The sequence below is a fragment of the Triticum dicoccoides genome, chromosome 5A (genome assembly GCF_002162155.2).
Source record: "Triticum dicoccoides isolate Atlit2015 ecotype Zavitan chromosome 5A, WEW_v2.0, whole genome shotgun sequence".
NCBI classification, from domain to species: domain Eukaryota; kingdom Viridiplantae; phylum Streptophyta; class Magnoliopsida; order Poales; family Poaceae; genus Triticum; species Triticum dicoccoides.
The window spans coordinates 662787441-662807529 of record NC_041388.1 but is presented as its reverse complement, the minus strand read 5'-3'; the positions used below and the strand labels follow the sequence as shown (position 1 = coordinate 662807529).

General features: G+C 45.7%; 2 protein-coding genes across 2 annotated transcripts; both read right to left on the bottom strand.

Moving 5' to 3' along the window:
• Positions 1-1239: 1239 nt before the first annotated feature.
• LOC119303892 (protein DEFECTIVE IN EXINE FORMATION 1-like) lies at positions 1240-8694 on the bottom strand. Its single transcript, XM_037581040.1, has 13 exons — positions 8378-8694; positions 6840-6950; positions 6158-6240; positions 5852-5969; positions 5575-5786; positions 4610-5061; positions 4444-4514; positions 3686-3942; positions 3197-3378; positions 2534-2817; positions 2316-2433; positions 2030-2212; positions 1240-1938 (listed from the first exon to the last, which is right to left on the bottom strand). The coding sequence occupies exons 1-13, from the start codon at positions 8512-8514 to the stop codon at positions 1621-1623; spliced, it is 2526 nt and encodes an 841-aa protein (XP_037436937.1). The 5' UTR covers positions 8515-8694; the 3' UTR covers positions 1240-1620.
• Positions 8695-9877: 1183 nt separating this feature from the next.
• On the bottom strand, positions 9878-11965 carry LOC119298344 (cytochrome P450 709B2-like). Its single transcript, XM_037575784.1, has 4 exons — positions 11637-11965; positions 11319-11542; positions 10996-11243; positions 9878-10879 (listed from the first exon to the last, which is right to left on the bottom strand). The coding sequence occupies exons 1-4, from the start codon at positions 11899-11901 to the stop codon at positions 10075-10077; spliced, it is 1542 nt and encodes a 513-aa protein (XP_037431681.1). The 5' UTR covers positions 11902-11965; the 3' UTR covers positions 9878-10074.
• Positions 11966-20089: the final 8124 nt, after the last annotated feature.

Here is a 20089-nt window from a genome sequence, read left to right as displayed (position 1 = left end):
ATTGCGCCTTCCTAGGGCCAGACCTGAATGGCATCGTGGCAGGCATGAGGCCAAACCGGTGGTGTGAGAGGTCCACGTGGTCATTTTTGTGGCAACAACGGTGTTGAGGAGCGAGGTTTTGGTCACGGTGGGGTTTTGGTAGTTAGCTTTCGTTCGACGAGTCCGACGGGATTTCGTCTTGGGTTGTCTTTGCTGCTGTGAAGTCGGAGCTGTTTGGTGTCATCTGTGCGGCGACGATGACCGATGTTGGATGGCCCGATGTTGTAGGTCGTGTTCAGTGCAAATCTTCCCATCTCCCCTTCGTAGCTCGTCATCAGAATCAGAGCCGCCTATCTCCAACGTGAGGTTCTAGCTATTTGGTGAGGTAGCTGCAGAGGTGGCTTTGTTGGGAGCAATAATAGACTCACGGGGCGATTTTTTTTACAGACTTCACGGAATAGCAAACATGGAGGATTAGGATTGGATTTAGAGGGTTGAAAGGGGCCCATCCTCTGAAAATCATCAGGGGGTTCTAGTTTGATTAGTTGGAACAAGTTTGTATTAGCCTCGTAAAGACCCGTGAGTGTAGCATTTTTGCTTTGTCGGTGGTCCGTCTGCAAGAGAATTCGGAGTCGCCTGCTCGAAGAAGGGCAAAGACATCCAGATTCATAGACCACTTAGCGATGTAATTTTTATTATTTCTGGTATTTGTTGTACTGCTATGATTGAAGATGAATAGATCGGAAATTTTCTCGCAAAAAAAAAAGACAATGACGATGACACCTTTAGGCAACATTGGCTCTAGCCTTCCTTTGGATGGTGTGTGTCCAGTTCGTGTCGGTAGCCAGGCCGGTCATGTTGTAAACGTTTTCACCCAGTTTTTTGTAAATTAACTACCCACTTATGAACTCGTCTTCTACAAATACTCGTATATTCTGACCCAAGAAAGTAAAGACTTTGAGAAAATTGGTTCCAACATTCCCCGGTAGCATCTCAGATCTCACGCACAGAAATGGGCTGCTAGACTGAGAAATCTCCTTGGAAATTTGACTGAAAACAATCTGGTCTAAACATCGAGACTGGTGCAAGTATAAATGGGTTGATAGATCTTCATCTAACTGCTAATTTTGGTGCAAGCGAAGATAAGCTCGTCGTCACTAATAAAACAACGAAGGCCAGCATATATTTTCTCATTCCCTGACATCTGCTTTCAGATAAAAAACAGAAACCCAGCAGTTCAGAATCTGGACCTTTGTGGCCTTGCACATAAACAAGCTCCGGGCATCACAAGAAACTGAAGAAATGCAGACCAGCGCCTGAAGCCGTACAACAAAAACAGGGACCCCTCGAGTACATACATCAGGTTGACACATAACAGGGTCATGATGAACAGTGCGGCACATCATCAGTAAGAAAATAATTCATGTGTCACAAAATTCTTCCTCAAAACTCAACTGTATTTCTATACTGTAAAACTATATCTGCCCTGCCGAACTAGTTAACTGATGGATGGGGAGCGGCATACAGGATTTCTGATCTCATGGTGCAGACCGCGCTCGCTCCCCGGTGTGTTGCGGTGTGCAGAGGTCCCGTCCTGGGAGAGCCAGGCCGGCCCCTTGATCTGCTTCACCACCGGAGCCACTAATCGATGTTGTTCCGCGAAAACGACGGCAACGGTGCGCCTTCTTGGGGTCGTAGGATGACGAGGACAAGGAACATCCCGAGCATCGGCAGAACCACGAGCCATTTCAGCAGCTTGAAGTAGTGCACGTGGAAGGTGAGCGAGTACTCGTCGGCAAAGTGGAGCCCGTGTTTGTCGACCATCTCCACGAGCACTGTTCCTGTGGTTCTGACGGGCACGGTAGGAAGCTGCATCTGCTTGTGTCCTGGTTCATTGTAGACTTGACTAACCACAATACGCCTGTCTCCCTGGTAATTCCCAGGGACGAGTAGAGTTACCTGAAACCCAGAGGTGGAATGGAGATAGTTTGGAGTTAGTAAAAGTATTAGGTTTGTCCGTCAGGTTAGGTTTTGGGCTGACAGGATGTACCGTGACATTGTAAGGAGCTTGATTCCCATAGGGAACCCTGTACTTGTCTACAATCTCAAATTCGACCCAGAAATGTTTACCCTCTTCATCACGGAATGTCCTGGAACCATGCTTAACATAAATACCTTGACGGTTGTGCCTATATGCAGCATTATTCCTTCCTTGGTTTGATGATCTCCATTCCTACAATCAAGTTAGAATGAGAAGTAACCTTGTTACCATCTATGTATAAACCAAGCTCAATCAGAAGTTGCAAAGGGTTCACCCAAGGCTACGCATCGCCTACCTTGAGAGGATGGTGCGGTGAGGGAGTGGAAAAGCAAAAGACATTGCCATTCATGGTAGTAACAATCAGATCAAGGTCATCTCCGCCATCCACATTGTCAGCCAAAACCATAGTGTACCTGTCAATGTGCAAAGCAGTGAGCTCATTCTGGTGAAATGCAAGTACAATATCCAAAAATGCTACCAAATGTTTTTAAGAGCAGAGAAGAAACGGCATACGAGGTCTCTCCAATGTCGACAACATCTGCACAGCCACTAGAGCCCTCGATCAAATACAAATAACCATCAAAGGACGTAGTAGCAAGGGTTAGTCCTTGCGTCTTTTCTCCACGTTTGCTCATGTCAACTAACAAGACCGGACTCATGATCCTTCCATGTGTTCTATATGGGAAAGGCTGAACTTTTGAGCCATCCTTTCCACTAAGAACGTAGATGTTTCCTGATACAGTTGGGACCACAACATCAGTGTGGCCATCTCCATTGACGTCCCCGACAGTAGGTCGCTGTCATCATATGATAATAACAATCAGATTGAATATAGAAAAGCCTAGATGCAACAAAGTAAAGAAGATGAAGATGCTGCAATAGAAATACGTCTATGTGATAACTTTATTTAACTAAAACCAAATATGATGTTTTGTATCCGTCTTAAACAATTTTTAATAGTACCAGAAGGCAGAATGGTTGAATATTAAGGAGATTGAAGCAAGATTCTGGATGAACCGTATTCTCCTGAGCTAAAATAGGCAAGCAGCTTCAGCATGTGTAGCCATTGCATAGTATAGATTGTCAGGAGACTTGGATTACATTGGCATATGAATAGACAACCAAATTTATATAAGCATTCAGTTACCACCGTACAGAGAATAGGGTGAAACTTGCCTGTGGAACAAGGCTCTTCAGATGCACCTCCCAGATTTCGTCTCCCTCTGCAGTCCAAGCTGCTACATTACCATGCACATCAGCAGTGACCATCTCGATCTTACCATCATCATTGATGTCTGCTGCAATGACTGGTGCATGGATCTCAGCCATCTCAAGGGGGAAATTTTTCCTAGTCTTACCTATATTAACAAATCAACAACAAAGAGCTCATGGTTACTTCACATATATCAGCGCATCAAAGATAAAAGTATGAACAATGTGGAAATTCACTTTTTTTCCCTATGAGGATTTCAGTGGATTATAAACGAATTTTCCAAATGAAAAAAAGCATGATAAAAACTGATTATAGTTTACACTAGGTCTTGTACAATTCTAGTGAAGAAACACTAGGCTACGAGAGTTAAATGTATGCAGTATATGAAATGACAGCTCAGGCTAAATCTGCTTTTGGATACAGCACTACACATTATGAGGTTAAGAACTTACCGTGATGATCAAGAACATAAAACAAGCCATAGGAAGTTCCGACAAGGATATCCAAATTTCCATCACCATCCAAATCAACCACAGTTGGAGACGAATATGCATGGGCAAGGAATTTCCCGCTTTCGGTACTCAAATCGAGTTCTGCTGTCCATTTAACTTGTTTTGTGTCAAGGTTAAAAACAACTATACTGCTTGCAATATATTTTCCTATGTCAATCCCTCCTAGCTCTTTTAAATGCTCTGCATTATCATAATACCTGCCAGTAAAAGACAGCAGATTACTAGACTGCAAAAGGAACACCACCACGGTAACACAGGCAATAATATATAATGAAGTGCTCACGTTGCGGTTGGAAGTTTTGCATTAAGAAAAAACATTTCAATCATAATGAAAATATAGCACAGCAAGATTAAAAAAAAAACTAGCTTTTGCTTTAGTACCTTCAATTATTACTGGAACAAGCATGATACAGAACAAAAACAATCAAAGCAAAGCATAAATTTAGTCAGGAAAGCAAATGCACAATCTAACTGAGACTAGCTATAAGCACCATCATCAACCAACCAGTCCATAAAAAGAGAGAACAAAAGGGGTCCTATTTTTGAAAAAATAATCTTGGAGAGCATTAATGAAACATGTATGCAACATAGGACATCACAAATAAACTGGCATTCAGAACTTCTTATTTATGAGTCGTCATCCAGATGTCATGAGCAACACCCACGAAATGCATTAGTAGCAGAGAAAGCAGCCTTACTCGCGGTCAAAGAAGTAAGATACAGCAATAACCATTTCTTGTACACCGTCATTGTCAATATCTGCAATTACCTGTGGAAAAAATGTCAAACCAAGTAACCAACTCAAGAACATTACTAGAACAAACATCAAAATTTATGTAAAATGGAACAAAAAGGTTCACTTACTGGGGTCGACAATATGTGAGCATCTATGCTCACATAATCTTCCTCTTTCTCATGCTCTTGTTCTTTCCAATCCTCGTCTCCCCACCAGGTATCATTAACATAATCATCATAATCATAACTGTACTCTTCAGGGAGATCTTCTGCATCCCGAAACAAATCAAATGATGCATTAGCTTCCTCCTCTAAAGGCTCGTCATTTTCAACAGTTGATTCTCCTGTTGTTCCTGCATCACTTCCATGAGTTTCTGCACTTCCCGTTTGATCATCACTTTTATCTGCTGTTTGAAGCAACCTTCTCTGAGCATGTGATGCACTCTCTGTCGTGGTTTTCGGATGTTTTGGCAACTCTGGATTCTCCTTTTCAGCGGTAGGATTAGGTTTTGTTTCGGCTGACTGTAGCTCAGATGGATGTTTCAAGGGATCAGCTCCCTGTGGTGTGTTGGTTGTACTTCCTGCAGTAATAAACAGAAAACGTCAAAATGCATACTTCCTGCATCCACACACCCACAGCAGGATGGCATGGATAGTCCACTACCCACACATCAGAGTAGTGCAATGATTACTGTTTGCATGTAACGTCAATTTTTTTAAAAACATTATCAATCCTCATACTGGTGAGTGGTGACAACAGACAAATTGTACATTTATATACCAACTCAAATATGTGAAAAAGTGAACTGTACAATCTACAAGTATAAGTGAGCCTAGTTGACAAATATGTTCACCAAAGCAATACTTTGTGGTGGGGGATCAAGACAAAGTTTTTTAGTTTTCTCAGAGGGAAAAACACCAACACCAAACTAATAGCCCCTGATTCAAATGTAAAGAAACAGTACATATAACTTCCGCAAAGCTTACCAGATACAGATTGCTAGAGAAAAATCTATACATCCAAATGCAAAAATAAAACAAGGCATTAGTATAGACCAGTGAGAGATGTGGCATCAGATTATAAGCTAACTTACGTGACTGAGGTTCCTTTGAAGATTCATCTCCAACCGATTTGTCCTGAATGTTTGGGTGAGATTCCTCAGAAGTAGCTTGTTTCGCAATTGAACTGTCATCAACATCCGGGTGGGAACGGTCTACTGGATCAGGATTTAGCCCAACGTGCCAATCTTTACGAACTTTCCTACGAGGTACCTCTAGCTTGTCCATCATCAGATAACCTGATATCCTACATAACAAACAAATAAAGATCCGCATGTTCATAGAAAAAAATGCCAATATTGAGTTCCTTACCTGAAGAAATTCACTACACCGTTGTAAGTAGCCAACACTATTTCCCGTGTGCCATCCTTGTCAATGTCATAGAGAAGAGGACTTGAATGAACATTTGACTGGTGAAACGCAGGCCATCCTGGAATTAATGTTTCAACAAATATATATTAAAAAGAAAAGCAAACCAGACCAATTAAAAGAAGGATATGGATAACAGATATTCAACTGAACGTTCTTAAACTAATATAATATAGTTCGGTTAAATTTTTTTGAGAATATGTGCAAAGAGCTCAGCATAGCATGCCAAATGAAAGGATGAAACCTCACCTGGTAGTTTGTCTCCATCGGAACCTTCAAGCACTTCTAAGTAATGGACAAACGATGGCACCACTACTTCCAACTTTCCATCACTATCACAACAAAAAGAAGTTCATTCAAGTGTGTTTGGAATAGAATTATAAAAAGATAGAAGGTGCCAAGGCAGCAACTGGAAGCAAAAAAAAATTGTGCATGCATCTGGCATTTAAATATTTAATAAGTCAAATTTAGCATGTCTATGAAATGCATGCACTTTGGACTTTGTAAGCTAAAATCATATAGGGGAAGCAAGCTACAGCTACTTTGTTTATGGCGATGATCATGGATTTCGAGTCGCGCGACTAGTCGCGGCTAGTCAATGAGTCGCAAAAAAATGTCGACTCGACTTAGTGTCGACTCGAGTCGCGACTAGTCGCAACTGCAGGCTCGACTTTTTCCGAGTCGCTACCCCAGAGTGACTCGGATGAGTCATGACTCGAAAACCATGGCAATGATTTACTTATCTGATCTACCACATTATTACTATAGTGATCAAACAGAGGGAACACACTACTCTTTACAGAGCATGGAGCGATAATTTCGTCTTTAGGTAAACAAAAAAGGATGGAAACATGAAATGATCAAGTACATATGACACAGATCAGCGTGATACTAATGGCAGAAGAGGCTAAATAACTTCTCAAGCATATACCTGTTGATATCAGCAATCAGCGGACTTGCATAAATGCTGGAACTAACTTCGGTCTGCCATCTCAGCTCCACGTGTTTTGGACACTTGGTACTCAACAATGCATCTTCATCACTACAGAAGGTTTACAGATGTTATATTGTTATATAAGTGTATACATCAAGCCGTACAGATTGCTGACATTATTTGCCTAGGCCCCTTTGAAATATGTAATGTGCATAATGGTTAGATACAACACATATCCTCTGGTCTAACTAAATTACTAATGTAAGTTGTGTGCTTGTACCATTTGCAGGTCAGCAGGTGTGCACATAAATTAGTCATGGATAAAAGCACTTCACTTAAGTTGGAGTCTTCTTTAGTGAAGAAAAAAACAATACTAAACATCAATAATTTGAAGAAAAACGTATTTTAATCTAACAAACCAAGCTACTCTGTTTACAGATATAAAATGTAGTAAGCATTCTATTAATTAGCTATGCATTGTGCTCCCTGTATGGTGTTTTCTATCGGTTTTAAGAATTAATGTGCCAGTGAAATTCAGGAGCAGCAAAATCATTAGCATCGTTGATATCTAATGCCACATGATATCTATGTCAACAAGTTCGAAGCTATATTTAGTTCTATCCGAGATCAGCAGATGTTCCAGACAACAATTTTGCAGAAGCCATACATGGATCCCCTGATTTTTCTGTGAATTTCAGGAGATACTCGTGTTTTATGGCAACTTTCACTGTAAAGAGCTATCATAAAACTACACTTCTAGGAGGCGTCGGTGAAGTTCTTACTAGGTTTTGGTTGTAGGCCTCACAGAAGCAAGAGTTTTTCACCTTTTCAGCTCACTATTTTGTCTTTTCATTCTTTTTCTAGGTTGGGTGTGGTAGAGCGGGGGGCTGTAAGAGCTTAGTGGGTTTTAACTCTTATGGGAACATGGATATGTGCAAAATTGCTGGATAAAAATTCCCTGGGCCCAGTGAACCCACGGTTTGATAGGTGAGGACATGCAATCAGATTATGTGCATCATATGTGCAGGCCAAATGGAGCTCAGGTTCACACAAGCAACCAGACCAATGTGTGTCAGGATTGGGAATAGCATTCTTCTGCACAAGTAGCCTGTTTAACTATAACATAACATAGAACATCAGGCTCAGATGATCAACTAGCAATGTGAGATGCAGATACTTGACTAGTATACCAGAATTTAAGCACTGAATATGCCAATTACAGAAATCATAGAGTGGTTCAACATAGTTTGTGGACATAGCGTCACTCTAACATAAACAGAGACTCTGGTGTGAAGGCATGAACTGAGCACTGGCACAGCAATCACACACAAACTGGTTCAGGTAAACAACAGCAACGCGGCTACGAAGAACCACACAGGAAATGGTTAACGCCAAATGTTGCAGCGAAACTAGCATAAACGACGGGAGCTAACATATCATCCGATCGTTTCCGGCTCCGAGGATCTAGCAGCGATCCCAAATCTAGAGCGACTCGCGGGGAAGGGCGGCTTGGGAGGGGGAAGAGCGCGACTCACAGGTGGGGGTAGCCGAGCATGTCATCGCTGGCCTCGCGCTGGCGGAACTTGTTGGTCCTGTTCGCAGCATCCTCCCCCGCGGCGGCCGCGCCCGCCGCGAGGAGGGCGCACACGGCGAGGGCGAGGAGGGGACGCATCTGCGGCCGGAGGAGCCTAGGGGTCCACGGGGTGGCGGTCGCGACGCGCCGCGACGAGGCGGCGGGGGTGATGGGGAAGGAGATCTCGCCCCGGCGAGCGAGCGAGCGGGCGGGGGCGGAGTGGTGGGGGAGGCGGAGGGAGCGAGCAGGAGGACGAACTCGGAGCGAGCCGCTCGTCGGGGTGGAAAGCTGGAATGGCGGAGGAAACAAGGGGGGTTTGTGTAAAGCTGCGGGTCATTTTGGTCTCCTCTCTCTAATGGGTGGGCCCGAGGTGATTAGCCTGACCGGTGGGTCCCCTCACCCCGGTGTGCTTCGTCACACGAATCGGATTTTCGGTTTTCATCCAGTTTTCCGTTAGACCGGACAATTCTCTTCTACGTAATTAATGGACTCTGTTTCAAATATATATTTTTCTCATCAATCCATGTATCTCCCGGCAAATCAAGAGGATGAAAGGGTTATATTTAAAAATTAGAAGAAGAAAAAAATCAAAAGCAACTCAGCATGAACGCTTTTTCTTTCACTAGGTCTCGCAACTTAGGGTTTCCTCTCCTCCGCGGGGGACTTTCTCTGACTTGAGTCCACCATATCCACTACTACACATACGATTATTTCTATTCGATTTCTGCACGACACATGTTAAAAGCCATCCATCACTTTTGTTTCATGGGTTGCGGCCATCGATCACAAACTTCATACAAAAAACGGACGCCAAGTGGCGTATCATAGTGACTTTGATCCATTACTTCTCCTGATCCTCCTCCCAGCCAATCTTGCATGTTGGAGCGGACTAGGGGGATGGCTTGTCCACTCACCTGGCCTTGGCGATGATTTGGTGTCTGGGTATTGATTGGTTTAAGGTTTTAGGGTTCAATGGGGATGCCGAAAAAAAATTGAGTGTAAGTAGCAAGATCAGTGGAGGCCCTAGCGGAACCAAAGATACTCCGGATGACATATCGTGGGGATTAGTTTGGAGAAAGAGGAGTTCGAAATAAAAGAAAAGAGGGTTTGCGGGATTTGTTTTTGAAGAAACAAAAGGTGTGGCGAAGTAATGAATTAAGTGGATGGCGATCGAACATGTGCATAGGAAGAATCACTTCACGTCTCATGCTTCTTTGCTCACATGAGGGGTGTGTGGAGTGCGGTCCAGAAGATCAAATTCCGTGCCTTGGGGTAAACCTCTTTTATATCATGCAATGTTTCTTGCCCAGGGGATTGGTTGAAGATTTTAGAGGTTGACTTCATGGACTTAGGGTTTCTCAAAGTTCGGACAAAGCACATATTAAGTTGACTATAAAAAATCATTGAACATAAAGTGTTGCATCGCCAGCAAGCCCAAGTTGCCGTGTGGGTTGGAGGGACGGTAAATTTGCCTTGCTTGCATGAAATTATTTGCAACTAGTCAGCTAGCAACATCGATATAGTTGAATTTGTTGGGGGATTTTGAGCCCAAACAAGATCTGACAACGGTTACACAAATATATCTAATATACAACATAAACTATACCCTAGACAAACAAATACAGAAACTTGTGTTATACTCAACACAATACACGGCCTCTACATCTCTAGGCTCTTGAGAACCATGGGAAGACCAAACTTTGATCGTAGTGTGATCACGTCCATGGGGGCATGGACATACTTAGGGGATAGGAAGAAGGAGAACCTCTGAAGAATCATGACGATCACAATCTTGGCCTCGATCATCGCAAAGTTCTGCCCAATGCACGACCTTGGCCCATCGGAGAAAGACAAGAATGCATTAGGATGATTTGCTGCCCGTGTCACTCCGTTTTCAAACCTGAGAGGATTGAACTCATGGGCATCCTCTCCCCATACCTCCTTGTCACGGTGTATCGACGCAATGGGGATGGTCAGGACCGTGCCTTTGGGCACTGTGATGCCACCGACCTCAAGATCCAAACCTGCCTTTCTCTGAATGGTCGACAAAGGAGAGTATAACCTAAGAGTTTCTAGAAGGAACATGTTGACTAGCTTCAGTTTGTTGAGCACGTCACCGGTGGGAACCTCATTGCCGCACTCTCTCACCACCTCCTCCCTGAGCTTCTGCTCCCATTCTGGATGTGTGCTCAACAACAACATGGTCCATGAAAGCATGTGTGAGCTAGTGTCGTGTCCAGCGAAGAAGAAGGTCTTACACTCGTCTATGATCTCGTCCATGCTTAGAAGCGGCTCATGACCGTGCTCCTCCGGAGTGCACGCCTCCAACATCAGCCCGAGCAGGTCGTTCCCATAGCCCATGGTGTCCTTGTCTGCGAGCCGACTCTTGATGATGTTGGTGAGCATGCCCCTCACCTCCTTGTCGAGCTTCCATATCTTGAGGTTCTTTTGGGTTGGCAGGTACCTGATGATCATCGAATCCCATAAACACATGCATGTTGTCAAATATACAGGTTATAATCTTGTATTGGTTTGAACCAAGCGACAAAATGGGAAAAGAAGCAAGTAGTAGTTAAGCACCTAAATGCCCGGATTTGGACATTGAAAACGGTGGAGAAGGCAAGGAACAGGAGCTCCCTCTGCGCCAGGAAGACTCGCTTCCCCTCTCTGTAGCTAGCTCCGAAGGCCGTGTGGGAAATGACATCCGCGGTTAGCTCCTCGAACTGGCCGCTCAGCTCGATCTCCGCCGCGCCGCCTCCCTCGCCCACCTTCGCTTTCCACTCCGACATGATTGACCCGGCACAGTCCGACATGGTCGCCGTCATCACCTGTCGCTCGTACCAATGGCAGCTGTTAAGTTGGCGCTGGAGCTAGAATGATAACACACGTCGATCGTGTCGTACCTTGAGCTTGTCCATGTTGAAGGCGGGGTGGACGACCTTGCGGTGGCGCTTCCACTCGTCGCCGTCGGCGAACACGAGCCCCCTGCCGAGCAGGCGGGCGATGTGCGGGTTCCCGGTGTTCTTGGGGTACAGCCCGGTGCGCTCCAGGAGCACCTGGCTCACCATGCTCACGTCGGCCACGCACAGGGTCGGCCGTGCTCCGAACCAGTACAAGAACGTGCGTCCTGCAGCGCAGAGAGCACGTACAAACGGCCGCGGATAGATGAATGGCATGGAATCATGGAAGGAATCACAGACGCAGGCCGATGAGTTTGGTACCGTGGAGTGGGATCCATTTGCGCATATGCGGCTGCACCATGGGCACCAGGTCGTGGGAACCGACGTCCAGCGCGGCGCCGGCGATGGCGGCGCGGAGACGCTTGATCTCGCCGAGGTTCCCGGCCAGGAACCTGTAGCCCGGCCCGCCCACGCCCTGGGCGCGGAGCTGCCGGGCGATGGCGCGCGGCCTCCACACCAGCGCACTCAGCGCCCACCACGCCAACACCGCCGCCGCCGCCGCCACAACCGCCCACACGAAATCCATCGGTGGCTAGACCTGCAGCTTGCACGCACGTACGGCTCGGTGCGGTGGCGGAGAAGGAAATCTGAAAATGTCAGCGACGACCTGCATGTATGCCTGCGCTTCTGCTCTTGGACAGTGGTGAGCTGACAGTGACCGGGAAATCCGTGTGAATGAAGCCAAATTTTCCGTCGATCTCGTGCACGCAAGCGACCAGATCCGCCATTGCAGCCGAGACATTTCATTTCTATACAGATAGTGGGGATCCAGGCGCAGATTTCAGTGACATCGTGCCCTCGTGCCTCCGCTGACTACGTGATTAACTAGCCTTTCTTCCCAGTGATGAGCAGGATTAGATGATGATGCATGGATTAACAATTAGTCAATTAGTCCAACATGTCGAAAGTAAACAAAAAATAATAAACACGATAACATCATATATACAAAACAAATCGCTTGTACATACTTCTAGATATACCCTTTGTGTATTTGTGTACCAGTGTATGTATTCAATTTCTTGTAATTGTCTATATGTATGAGAGAAATACAATGTCCACTGATGTGGACTACCTGTCTTGCACTGCGTACATATCAAATCTTCCTTGTTAGTTTACCAGCAAACATACCTGTCCGTTGCTACGGGAGTACAAAAATGTACCTCAAGGCGTCGATGTAGAGGCACTTCTGTTATGAGCATGCGTGTAAAGCTAATTCTTTTACCATCTTGCGAGAAGCATCGGTGTCTTTGCCTCTGACGACCACCCTGCACCTCTTTGGTTTAGTAACACACCATTATCTCTCTTGAGAACTTGGTGTGTCCACACAGTTAGTCAAAAGTACAATACATTCAACGAAGAACATATACCGCTTGGTGCGAAATTGAAATTAATGATGGTAAGATGATCATATGCCAACATTAAGGATCACTCTCCCTTTAAGCAACTAAGAACAAACAAAAGAGGGGATCTGAATGATAACTTGTTCTCTTTATCAAATGCAGGCAGAATGACGAATTGTGTAAGCTTATGACCAACGGCAAAAGCTCTCAATAAAAAGGAACATTAGTTTAACCTATAACTTAGATACTCAAATTATAAACTTCTTGTTTCAAAAGGCTGTATTAAGTTTCTTATAATAAATTTAAAATATGAAAGATGTCCGAAGCAACAACGCATGATTGGACACTATGAAGTCAATTTCTAGTCAACACTACTGAACAAGTACAAATTGAATACGTATTGCATAAATGATCAAATAAACAAACTATTAGGAAGCAAGCACTCGCTGGTGCTCGGAGTCGAACATGAGTATCTCCTCCTCCTTTAGATGACTTTCGGTGTCACTAGAGGGACAACCTCTGCATCATCAGCATCCTTCTCCACCACCTTACACGCAACCTTCCCATGCTTAGGGCGCCGACGGCCGAAACATATGCTCTTTGTCCTTTCCACCTGAAGCATGTTGGCGCAAACCCTATAAGTATTGTCCAACATACTTTACGATGCAATTATCTTTGCGGTCAGTGCTTTTGGTTGAGAGAACTAGCTCGCACAAGCTAGCCAGCCTAAGAGCAACTCTACCAGAGTCGCCATAATGGCCAAATCACCATAATATGAGCCAATATGTTGATTCTGGCAAAAACAAGCTTCAAAATATCGGATATCGGGTTCGTATCGGTTTGGCTTCGACATATCGGTGTCGGATATCGGGTGATATAACGGACGATATGTGAATATATCGCAGAAAACATGTCTAGTTTTTTTCATTATTCTTGTTCAAAACATGTATTTTTAGTAAAACTAAATGTATGATGTCAATGCTTGAACATAACATGTTTAGATTCCTAGTTTATTAATTTGTTGATTAAGAAACTATTAATGAAAGATTCACAAAATTCTTACTCTATGATTAAGAAAATACAATATGTATGCATTTGTATGAAACATTGTGCATGACTTTGATAATATATGTCGAAGTTGTAAGTGCATAATCTTATTTCACTGTTATTTAATAAAGAACTATTGTTATCCACGTAACGTGCTATATCGGTGGACATATCGGGCTAGATATCAGCCTTATCGGTTGATATTTCAGTCCATATCCGGTGATATGTTTGAAAATGATATTTACAAAATGATATGTTATGTCTATATCGGTAGGGCCCCAAAAGTGATATATCGGCCTTTATACCGGTCATATCGGCCTTGATTTAAAATCTTGGGCAAAAAAGGCACTCTAGCAATGTCGTCATATCCTGCCACGTTGGCGTAATTTGTCCCATTGACAAATGGATCCCACGATATGGAGACGGCTAACTATGGCGACTAAGACACTGCCCCCAGACGCTCCCACAGTTCGTCCAAATTTTAACAAACACGGCCAAATTTGAACAAACACGGCCAAATTTCGGCGAAATTTAGCCGTTTTTTACACGAATAAAAGGGACGAAAAAAAACCTAAACTACGGCCGATGCTTCTCCTCCTTGACACGGCCACTGCTCGATCGCCCCAGCGCTCTGCTTCACTCGAGCGGCAGGTCGTTGTCGCCCTCGACGTGCGCGAGGACGCCGCTGAGCGTGCGGCCAGGGACGCCCCACCACAGACGGCGGCCCTCGCTGTTGTTGCGGCCGCTCGACATCGGCGCGTTGTTCGTGGAGATGAGCCGCTCCTCCTGCCGGCGTTCGAAGTACGCCGCCCACGCCGCGTGGTTGTCGGCGACGTACTCCGGCCGCGGCCATCAGGTTTCACTAGTGTCACATCCCTGCTTTCCTGTTATGCATTAGGGTTGGTTGAACTTGTGCATCATGTTTAAATTTCTTTTAAACTTGAAATGGGGGCTAATCAACCCCAACACCCCCCCGAAAATGCTAAATTCCAACAATTGGAATTTCAGTGAACCCAAAATGCCCTTCATAAAATCCCACCATTTTTGGTTCTCTGCCAAAAATGGTTCTACAATTTATGGGGCCATTCTAGATTTTTGAACTAAGTCATAAGTATTTGAATTTGGGCATTTTAAATCTTATAAATATTTTAAAGTGCTCAAATAATCTTGGAAGCATTTTTAGGCGGTTGAGAATATTCTCAAATGTGCCTCTGAATATTTCCAGAGTTTTTGAAATGAAATAGTATTTATTCTATTTCAAAACACAGTACAGAAAATAAATAAAAGAGAAACAGAAAACAGTGCAGAGCACTTACCTGAACCCACCTGGCCGGCCCACCTAGCAGCCCAGCCCACCTGCTGTGCCAGCGAGCTGCTTGCTCTCGCCAGCATAGGCAGGCAGGTGCTCGACGGCGAGCACATCATGCTTGCCACGCAGCTGCCCGCCGCCCAGCCGCTCCCCTCGTCGACCTGTCGCCCTGGGACGAACCCTCTCTCTCCCCCCGAGCTCCCAGACACACTCGCTCTCTCTCTGGTTCCCTCTCTCGCCCTCCCCGACGTTGCCCGAGACGTCACCGTCGCCGCCGCTCGCCGCAGCCGCGTCCAACATCGTCCCCGCGCCCTCTCACCGTGTCCGGACGGTTCACCGTCGTCGACTATGTCGACCAACCGAGCTGCACGACGCCGGAGACCCTACATCGTCCCCGCCACCGTCGTCTTCAACCTTCGGCCGCCGTCGATCGTCGTCGTCGATCGGCCGCACCCGAGCTTCCCTGAGCACACTGACCCTCCCTGCGGCTTCCCTGTGAGCTGCTGAACCTCCCCGTGCTTTTCGTTTCGCCCCTAGAACACCGTAGACACCGCGCCTCTTGTGCCCGAACGCGCCGCCGCCTGACCACGTCGTCGGCGATGCTCCGGTGACCATTTGGTCACGGGCTTGTGCCCGTCACACTCTCCGCGCGGCGTAGATGTTGTAGGTGCTTTCGCTGCATCGCCTAGGCTACCGCAGCCACGAGCACGAGCACACCCAAGCCTCGGCCTCCGCCGAGCTCGTCGCCGGCGATGCTCCGGCCACTCCCCGGCCAAACCACCACCGTGGTTGGATGCGGGCGAGTCCCAGCTCCATGTAGGTGCTCTCTGCGCGCCAAATGGTGCCCTGTGGGCAAATCCCGCAGGGCGCCGCCGCGTCTGGCCTCGCCGGCGGCTAAACGCCGGCAGGCTTTGACCGCTGACCGGTGAGGTTGACCCCGCTGACACGGGTTGACCCCCCCTCTCTCTCACTGACATGCGGGCCCCGCCCGACTAATTAGTCTGGTTAGTGCTAATTGACTAGGTTAGTTTAGTTAGTAGTCACTGACTAGTGGGCCCTGCCCAATTAATTAGGACTAACTAGCTTAGTTAGTACACAGAGACACTGACAGATGGGGCCCACCAGTCAGGTTTGACCTGGGCTGGCGCCTTTGACTCGCTGACGTCACAGTGACGTAGTGCTGACGCAGTTATTTAATTTCTGGATTTATTTTTATATAGGAAATTCTAGAAAATAGCCAAAACTTCTAAAAATCATAGAAAATCAACCATAGCTCCAAATCCAACAAATTATATATGAAAAATGATCAGAAAAATTCAATCTATCCATATGTAATGGTTTCATGCATGACAAAACACTTTAACCTTGCTGTTTAGGTGAAACAAGCTAATACACTTATTATGCATAAGAACTTAAGCTTCCATTTGAATCTTTGATTCAAATGGACCCATTTCAACTTGTTTCACATTGCATTAGGCAGGACACATCATTTTTCCATGTCATAGCATGCATCATATTGTTGCATATTGCCATGTGTTGATTATCTTCTGTGGTGTCTCTCGTGGTAGGTTCTGCCTCCGAGGATATCTCCGAGTATCCAACTAAAGGGCAGTACCCTACTACTACTCCATCAGGAAAGCAGCCCCATTGATCATATCGATACAATCCCATGTTCTTGCCTCTGCTCTCATTTATTGCATTAAGACAACAACATTTCAAACTGCTGTGTGCTGCGATAGTTGAACCCTTATCCTCTGCATGACCTGTCATTGCCACAGTAACTAGATGAAACCCACTAGCATGTGTAGGAGTTGATTGAGCCATGTATGTGTTTCCTACCTTGCTATGCCTGCTATGCTTAGAGTTGTGTCAGGTCTGGTTCATCTGGGTGATGGGCTAGAGTGAAATGATTATGTCGGTAATGTGAGGAATGTGTTGAACATGATTTGGTAAAGGTATCGATGAGAGGCCATGTAGGAGTACATGGTGGGTTGTTTCATTGAGGTCATCCCTAAGAACTGAGATCTGTATGTGTGATTTAAGAATCAGCTACTACCATACATTGGGCCCGAAACCAATGGACCCTCTCGGCTTCTTAATCACCCTAGTACTTTGTCCAGGAGTTGCAATTAGTTTCTAGTGTTTGTAGGTTATGTGTTGGCGGCCGGGCGTAGCGCTGACCCTAGGGGTGGGCTATGTTGCGGTAGATACACCATGGCCGGGTATGCCGGGCGCCCGTTTGGCGTCTCGGAACCCTGTTCACATCGTTCGGGGCCGTATGTGGAAACCTCGGCCGGACTCCCTACGGATGGGACCTGGATAGGCGATAAACCTGGACTAGAGACTTGAGTGTTTAGGTAGGCCGTGGCCGACACCCTCGTTGGGCTTCCGCTTGAAGGTTGTCGAGTACATGTCCTGTAAACGACGGTAAGTGGTGAGAGCGTGTATGAAGAAGTACACCCCTGCAGGGTTCACATCATCTATTCGAATAGCCGCGTCCGCGGTAAAGGACTACTTGGTTGCCTATACATTTCATAGACAAGTTAATGGATACTACTAAAAGACTCAAGATAAGTGTGAGTACCGAGGATGGCCCTCTCATAGGATGACGAGGGAGGATCCCCGATGGAGTATTGTGTTGGTGATTAGTGGACTCGTGTGCGAAAACTATTTTACTAGTGGTGTCGTGTAGGATAGGTTAGCCAAGAGTCAAAGCTGGCTTGCTGCAATAACTCCACCACCTTCTTGAGAATGAGCATGTATAGTAGGTTCTGTTGTAAGACTTGTTGAGTACCTTTGTACTCATGTTTGCTTTAATTACTGTTTTTAGACGACAACACTGCCCCCTCCGAAGGGTTTTATGTAGACCTCGACGTCGATGAGTGACTTGCCACCCAGGTGGTGATCCTGGCCATGGAGGGCCCTATGTAGATAGACAGGCTTCGAGAAGCCTTCTTTCTTTCTAGTGTCTGTACTCAGACTATTTGCTTCCGCATGTGCTTGTATGCTTGTATGACTTGAGTGTCGGGTCATGTGACCCCTACCAGTATGAACATGTTATGTATGGCTCTCTGGAGCCTTTAAATAAAGTACTTGAGTTGTAGAGTTTTGTTGTGATGCCATGTTGTATTTGCACATATCAAGCATATTGTGTGTATGATTGAAATGCTTGGTATGTGTGGGATCCGACAATCTAGTTGTTTATCCTTGGCAGCCTCTCTTATGGGGAAATGTAGTCTAGTGCTCCTTGAGCCATAGTAGTCCGCTACAGCCCGGTTCACCAGAGTCCTGCTAGCCCAGCACTATTGCTCAGGACACTTGACTGGTCGGCATGTGTTTCACTTTGTTCCTATGTCTGTCCCTTCGGGGAAATGTCACACGGTGACTTCCGGAGTCCTGCCTAGCCTGCTACAGCCCGGGTTCCCCGGAGTCCTGTTAGCCCAGTGCTACAGCCCAGATTCACACGCTGATGACGGACATGCTCGATGTGATTCATGTATGTCTGTCTCCATAGGTCTGTGCCGCTTTGGGTTCACGACTAGCCATGTCGGCCCGGGTTCTCTGTCATATGGATGCTAGCGACACTATCATATACGTGAGCCAAAAGGCGCAAACGGTCCCAGGCCAAGGTAAGGCGACACCCGTGGGGATACGGTGCGTGAGGCCGCAATGTGATATGAGGTGTTACCGGCTAGATCGATGTGACTTGGAATCGGGGTCCTGACAACTAGTGGCTTCTCTCAAGAGCATAAGTATTCTACGGTGAGTGAACAAATTACTGTTGAGCAATTGACAGAATTGGGCATAGTTGTGAGAATATCTAGGCATGATCATGTATATAGGCATCACGTTCGTGACAAGTAGACTGAAACGATTCTGCATCTACTACTATTACTCCACTCATCGGCCGCTATCCATCATGCATCTAGAGTATTAAGTTAAAAACAGAGTAACGCTTTAAGCAAGATGACATGATGTAGAGAGATAAATTCATGCAATATGAAATAAACCCCATCTTGTTATCCTCGATAGCAACGATGCAATACGTGCCTTGCTGCCCCTTCTGTCACTGGGAAAGGACACCGCAAGATCGAACCCAAAGCTAAGCACTTCTCCCATGGCAAGAACTACCAATCTAGTTGGCCAAACCAAACAGATAATTCGAAGAGACTTGCAAAGATAACCAATCATACATAAAAGAATTCAGAGAAGATTCAAATATTATTCATAGATAGACTTGATCATAAACCCACAATTCATCGGTCTCAACAAACACACCGCAAAAAGAAGAAGATTACATCGAATAGATCTCCACAAGAGAGGGGGAGAACTTTGTATTGAGATCCAAAAAGAGAGAAGAAGCCATCTAGCTACTAACTATGGATCCGAAGGTCTGAAGTAAACTACTCACACTTCATCGGAGAGGCTATGATGATGTAGAAGCCCTCCGTGATGACGACCCTCTCCGGCGGAGCTCCGAAACAGGCCCCAAGATGGGATCTCATGGATACAAAAAGTTGCGGTGGTGGAATTAGGTTTTTGGCTCCTGTTTTGATCGTTTGGGGTACGTATGTATATATAGGAGGAAGGAGTACATCAATGGAGCACTGAGGGGCCCACGAGGCAGGGGAGCGCCGTAGGGGGGTGGGCGCGCCCCCCACCCTCGTGACCACCTCTTTGACTCCTTGGAGTAGGTTCCAAGTCTCCTGGATCACGTTCGGTGAGAAAATCATGTTCCCGAAGGTTTTATTCCGTTTGGACTCCGTTTGATATTCCGTTTCTCCGAAATACTGAAATAGGCAAAAAACAGCAATTCTGGGCTAGGCCTCCGGTTAATAGGTTAGTCCCAAAAATAATATAAAAGTGGAAAATAAAGTCCAATATAGTCCAAAACAGTAGATAATATAGCATGGAGCAATCAAAAATTATAGATACGTTGGAGACGTATCAGGCATCCCCAAGCTTAATTCCTGCTCGTCCTCGAGTAGGTAATGATAAAAAGAGAATTTTTGATGCGG

Bases quoted from the DNA above. Each gene is read 5' to 3' on its own strand.
- LOC119303892 (XM_037581040.1), bottom strand. From the start codon at position 8,514: ATGCGTCCCCTCCTCGCCCTCGCCGTGTGCGCCCTCCTCGCGGCGGGC. The intron at 6,951-8,377 runs GTGAGTCGCGCT...AACCTTCTGTAG, and splicing joins ATGCTCGGCTACCCCCACCT to TGATGAAGATGCATTGTTGA. The intron at 3,943-4,443 runs GTAAGGCTGCTT...TTTTACTGGCAG, and splicing joins TCTTACTTCTTTGACCGCGA to GTATTATGATAATGCAGAGC.
- LOC119298344 (XM_037575784.1), bottom strand. From the start codon at position 11,901: ATGGATTTCGTGTGGGCGGTTGTGGCGGCGGCGGCGGCGGTGTTGGCG. The intron at 11,244-11,318 runs GTACGACACGAT...TACGAGCGACAG, and splicing joins TCAACATGGACAAGCTCAAG to GTGATGACGGCGACCATGTC. The intron at 10,880-10,995 runs GTGCTTAACTAC...GATGATCATCAG, and splicing joins GTCCAAATCCGGGCATTTAG to GTACCTGCCAACCCAAAAGA.